The following is a 6206-nucleotide window of genomic DNA, read 5'->3' as shown; positions in this document are numbered from 1 at the left end:
TATACTCCTACTTCCTTTATACTCTTCTAAGGATTGACTCAATCTCTCCTGCCTATACCTGTCACATGCTTCCTTCTTTTTCTGAACGAAACCCTCAATTTCTTTAGTCATCCAGCATTCCCTGTACCTACCAGCATTTCCTTTCACCCTGACAGGAATATACTTTCTCTGGATTCTTGTTATCTCATTTCTGAAGGCTTCCCATTTTCCAGCTATCCCTTTACCTGCAAACATCTGCCTCCAATCAGCTTTCGAAAGTTCTTGCCTAATACCGTCAAAATTGGCCTTTCTCCAATTTAGAACTTCAACTTTTAGATCTGGTCTATCCTTTTCCATCACTATTTTAAAACGAATAGAATTATGGTCACTGCCCCAAAGTGCTCCCCCACTGACACCTCAGTCATCTGCCCTGCCTTATTTCCCAAGAGTAGGTCAAGTTTTGTACCTCCCCTAGTCGGTACATCCACATACTGAATCAGAAAATTGTCTTGTACACACTTAAGAAATTCCTCTCCATCTAAACCTTTAACACTATGGCAGTCCCAGTCGATGTTTGGAAAGATAAAATCTCCTACCATAACAACCCTATTATTCTTACAGATAGCTGAGATCTCCTTACAAGTTTGTTTCTCAATTTCCCTCTGACTATTGGGGGGTCTATAATACAATCCCAATAAGGTGATCATCCCTTTCTTATTACTCAGTTTCACCCAAATAACTTCCCTGGATGTATTTCCGGGAAAATCGTCCCTCAGCATAGCTGTAATGCTATCCCTTATCAAAAATGCCACTCTTCCTCCTCTCTTGTCTCCCTTTCTATCCTTCCTGTAGCATTTGTATCCTGGAACATTAAGCTGCCAGTCCTGCCCATCCCTGAGCCATGTTTCTGTCATTGCTATGATATCCCAGTCCCATTTTCCTAACCATGCTCTGAGTTCATCTGCCTTCCCTGTTAGACCCTTTGCATTGAAATAAATGCAGTTTCATTTATGAGTCCTACCTTGTCCCTGCCTGCCCTGACTGTTTGACTCACTTCTGTTCTCAACTGTACCCATCTCAGATCAATCTCTTTCCTCACTATCTCCCTGGGTCCCACCCCCCCAGCCATACTAGTTTAAATCCTCCCAAGCAGTTCTAGCAAATTTCCCTGCCAGTATATTAGTCCCCTTCCAATTTAGGTGCAATCCGTCCTCCTTGTACAGGTCAATTCTACCCCAAAAGAGATTCCAATGAGCCAAAAATGTGAATCCTTCTCCCATACATCAGCTCCTCAGCCATGCATTCATCTGCTCTATCCTCCTATTCATGCCCTCACAAGCTCGTAGCACTAGGAGTAATCCAGATATTCCTACCCTTGAGGACTTCCTTTTTAAATTTCTGCCTAACTCTCTGTAATCTCCCTTCAGAGTCTCAACCTTCTCCCTTCCAATGTCGTTGGTTCCAATGTGAACAATGACCTCCTGCTGGCCCCTCTCCTCCGTGAGAACATTCTGCACCCTCTCTGAGACATCCTTGATCCTGGCACCAGGAAAACAACACACCATTCTGTTTTTTCTCTCCTGGCCACAGAAACGTCTATCTGTACCTCGGACTACAGAGAATCCCCTAACACAATTGATCTCTTGGAAGCCGACGTACCCCTCGTTGCATTAGAGCCAGTCTCAACTTGGCTGTGCGTGCTACGTTCCCCTGAGAATCCATCACCCCCTACACTTTCCAAAACAGCATATCTGTTTGAAATGGGTATATCCACAAAAGACTCCTGCACTCGGTGCCGACCTCTCTCACCCTTCCAGGAGTTAACCCATCTGTGTGACTGTATCTGTGACTTCCCCCCCACTTCCTATAACTGCCATCCATCACATACTGTTGCTGTTGCAAATTCTCATCGCTTCTATCTGTCTCTCCAACCAATCCACTCGATCTGATAAGATTTGCATCAAACAGCATTTATGGCAGATATAATCCGCAGTAACCCTTGAACTCTCTTTAAACTCCCACATCTGACAAGAAGTACATATCACTGCAAAGGCCATTTTTGCTCCTTCACAGTCTACAGACCCAGAAAATAACACCGTCTTATTCCTCTACAAAAACTGCCCCAGGTTAAATTAATAGCTATGGATTATATTTTAAGTTTAATCAAGAGACTTATCTCCAAAAACATATAATCAAGAAAGAATCCACGAAGAAAACCTTTGACAGCTCCACTTCAGATTTGAGAAGAGTGACCAGCAAGTCCATGACAGGGCCTCATGCAGAGGCTGTATTTCCAACAACATTTTAAGATGCAAAGCCCTCTCAGGAGCAACTTGAACCAGGAATGAGAATGGGAAGTGATGACCTCAACTGGAATTAAAGGGAAGTTCAGGTCATTGTAGCTAAATCACAAATCCACTGCATTCTCTATGCCTGGTGCCAAATGGAGGTAGAGAAGAAATTGACCTTGCAATGCTTAAATTGGCAAGTTAACCAAAATTAACTCTACTTATTCATTTGAGCATTACTCACCTGTCCCACAAAAATGTTGCCTGCTGCCACCAATGACTCTGTGGGAGATGTATTCATGGACATTTGCATTATCCAGCCAATCTGAAAAATGGAAAACAGTCTAAAATATCTCCTGGAATTGGTACAAAGAAATTTAATCATTTTAGTTTTTTATTTCCTTGTGGGACATGGGTGGCATTGGCTGGCCACCATTTTTGCCCATCTCTAGCTGCCCTTGAGAAGGTGGTGCTGGTGAGTTACCTTCTTGAACTGCTGCTGTCTACATAATGTAGGTTGATCCACAATGCTGTCAGGAAGGGAACTCCAGGATTTCGATCAAGCAACAGTGAAAGAATGGCAACATTTTTCAAAGTCAGGATGGTGAGCAACTTGCAGGGGAATGTGCAGGTCATGGTGTTCTCAGGTATCTGCTGCCCTAGTGCTTCTATACGGAAGTGAATATGGGTTTGGAAGGTGGAGGACCACAAGTAATTAATGACTTTTAATGCAGAGCGTTTTGTAAAAATAGTTTTTGTAAATGTATCATTGACTTTATTTTTTAACAATTGATAGCTTTAGGCCTATGCAGAATTGAATATAATTCCTCCATTTGTTTAAATCAATTTGAATTATGATGATCCTTGTCACAGTATTGAATAGCGGTATTTTGAAAAAAAAGTATCAAAGCTTAAGTTCAAAGTTTGCAAAGTGTCAATGTGTTATTATAGTGACACATTCGTACCTAGATTTCATTTGAAGATTGCAGAAAGGTAGAAAACTGGGGTGTGATTTGGTGGAGGGGGCAAACGTTCTAGCACAATTCAAGCAATAACTTGAATAAGACCATCGGATTTAGGCACAAAGGAGAGAAAAAGGTAGAAAGATTTCAGGGACAAGGTCTTCTTTACATTTTTCAGCCATCCTCAAAATGTGGATGGTGTACTTACATCTGAAGGTGGCATATGCAAAAAAAGCCGTGCAAATAAAGTGAAAAAGCTTTAACAAAATGTTTCAACTCATTTCCCTATTTGTAAAAAGAAACAGGCACTAAACTGCAAGCCAGTCCCACTTAGATAAAGGACTGAGCACTCTGTGAACCACCATCCAGAAGTTAAGTTCTATAAAGCCAGCAACATGACTGAGAGTAGGACTTTTTTTTGTCATTATTTGTGGAAAGAAATAACATCGCTACATCCAGTGATCATTCTCATTGTACATATCTTAAGCTTCGACAGCAACTTGATTCACATCATATTTCTGGGTACAGTCCTCTAACAAGGTCTAGCACATATACTGAAAACCTCAATTATGGTTCTTTCCATGTTGAAATGATCTACACTGATAAATGACCTGTCATCAGCCCACCCTAATGCATAGGAGTTTAGTGTGGGCAAATAGCCAAATTTTAAAAATAATTAAAAAGTGTTTTAATTTGCATACCTTCAAAATGAGCCATTGTATAAATCCAAGATAATACAATACGGAAATTGTTGTGCTGAAGAAAATCACTATTGGTAAAACCTAATAACAAAATAAAGTGCATTTGGTAAATTACACTATGGCTGAATTAATGTTTAGCAATGTAAATTGACAACTAATTAACTAAATAAATAATGCTAGACAGACATGGCAAGGATTTCAATATATCATGAATGCCGCACATGGGAATCTGTGGAAATGCAAAGCAATCGTGGAGAAGCATACTTGCAACCTGCGCAAGCTCAGCTCAGAGTAGCTGGTCTGGAATTTTAATTGAAAGCATTACGGGACATCATTAAGGGGTGAGTTTCCTGGATTGTGCCAGTAGGCAATCACACCCCTTAGATTTGGGAGAACTTTGGAGCTGATTCCTGATGAAGAGCTTATGCTCGAAACATTGACTCTTCTGCTCACCGGATGCTGCCTGACTGGCTGTGCTTTTCCAGCACCATATTTTTGAATCTGATCTCCAGCATCTGCAGTCCTCACTTTCTCCTAGAACATTAGAGCTGGTTAGTAGGGACAGCAGGGTATAACTGTGAATCAGACAGTTATGGGGATCTAGTATGTACTGCGGAGTGATTTAGAAATCCAAAGGATAAGGTTGAGGCCACTAAACTGTATACTAATGTGGGTAAAGTCAAACAGAGTAAGACAGGAAGCGACAGAGACATTAACATAAATTGTGCATTAGCAAATAAGATAATTGCAGGTAATAGAAGTTTTAAAAACGTCAAAGATTCCTTAGTTGAATGCTTGATGCACCTACAATATGAAAGATGAACTTGAGGAGCAAATAAAATCAATCTTACAGATATCGTTCCAAGTGATCAGTGCTGGGAGATAAATATTCTAGAGTATACAATATCTTAGAAAGAGATACAGAATGGCAAAGGTGGAAACTGTAGCCCTAAGAATAAAGAATGACATAAGGATATTAATAAGAAAAGATTTGGTCTTCGAGATCACGAAGCAGCATCAATATTAGTGGAAGACAGTGAGGTCTGCAGGTGCTGGAGATCAGATTTGAGAGTGTGTTGCTGGAAAAGCACAGCAGGTTAGGCAGCATCCGAGGAACAGGAAAATCAACATTTCAGGCCGGAGCCCTTCATCAGGAACGAGGCCTCATTCCTGATGAAGGGCGCTGGCCCGAAACACCGATTTTCCTGCTCCTTGGATGCTGCCTGATCTGCTGTGATTTTCCAGCAACACACTCTCAATTCAGTATTAGTGGAAGTTAGGAATCGAAGGGATCAGAAAACACTGTGGTGCAGGGAGTAGTTTGTGGACCTCCTGACAATAGTTTTACCATTGGCCAGAGCATTAAATGAGAAATTATTGGATTATGCAACAAAGGTAGTATTACAAATTAGCAAGTGTGATCAGAAGGAGAGTTTGTAGAATGTGTTTATGTCCATTTCCTGGAATAACATGTCATGGAATTGACAAAGGATAAAGCTGTCTTAGATCTTGATTATATTACGCGGCAGGGTTAATTGATAATGTCATTGTAAAAGAGTCACTAGAAAATAATGATCATTAAATAAAATCAAAAGTGACATACTGCAATCATAAATAATAACAAGAACAATGCCTCGGGATTCCTTAGTACTGTCTACTCCAAGGTTACTTCATATAAATATGCAGGGACCCCTCCAGTTTTACATGCCATAAGATTGGCTTTTTGGCCCATTTCATAAAAGGACCTGAGTCAATTGCACACCTTGCAAGTATGATGCTAAGATAGGGCACATCAAAAAATCCATCCTGTGAGACAATGGCTTCCTGGATCAGAATGAATCTCATTGTATATCATGCAAACTCTTGAACTGGCTTTTTGCCACTACTTTAGGTCCTGAAAAGTACCCAATCTAACTTCAACCTCAAATGTTTGACCAAGAGGGAACGTATCATCCGCCGTCATTTCCGTCACCTCCAAACGGACCCCACCACCAGGGATATATTTCCCTCCCCTCCCCTATCAGCGTTCTGAAAAGACCACTCCCTTTGTGACTCCCTCGTCAGGTCTACACCCCCGACCAACCCAACCTCCATTCCCGGCACCTTCCCCTGCAACCGCAAGAAATGCAAAACTTGCGCCCACACCTCCCCCCTTACTTCCCTCCAAGGCCCCAAGGGACACTTCCATATCCGCCACAAATTCACCTGCACCTCAACACACATCATCTATTGCATCCGCTGCACCCGATGTGGCCTCCTCTATATTGGGGAGACAG

The 6206-nt window shown here is 41.5% G+C and overlaps 1 protein-coding gene across 5 annotated transcripts in view; it reads right to left on the bottom strand.

The window, feature by feature from the left end:
- The window catches only part of LOC122561322 (solute carrier family 28 member 3-like), a 196365-nt gene that overhangs the window by 90222 nt on the left and 99937 nt on the right, over nt 1-6206 (bottom strand). For all 5 annotated transcript variants that reach the window (XR_006314992.1, XM_043713019.1, XM_043713029.1 and 2 more), the window contains 2 exons: nt 3931-4011; nt 2512-2592 (listed from right to left, as the gene is read on the bottom strand). Coding sequence is in view for 4 of the 5 variants with exons in the window: in XM_043713019.1 (XP_043568954.1) it covers nt 2512-2592; nt 3931-4011 (162 nt within the window). In the remaining variant the exon portion in view is untranslated. The remainder of the gene's footprint in view (nt 1-2511; nt 2593-3930; nt 4012-6206) is intronic.

This window comes from Chiloscyllium plagiosum, chromosome 2, assembly GCF_004010195.1.
Source record: "Chiloscyllium plagiosum isolate BGI_BamShark_2017 chromosome 2, ASM401019v2, whole genome shotgun sequence".
NCBI classification, from domain to species: Eukaryota; Metazoa; Chordata; class Chondrichthyes; order Orectolobiformes; family Hemiscylliidae; genus Chiloscyllium; species Chiloscyllium plagiosum.
This window is presented reverse-complemented; position numbering and strand designations above follow the sequence as displayed.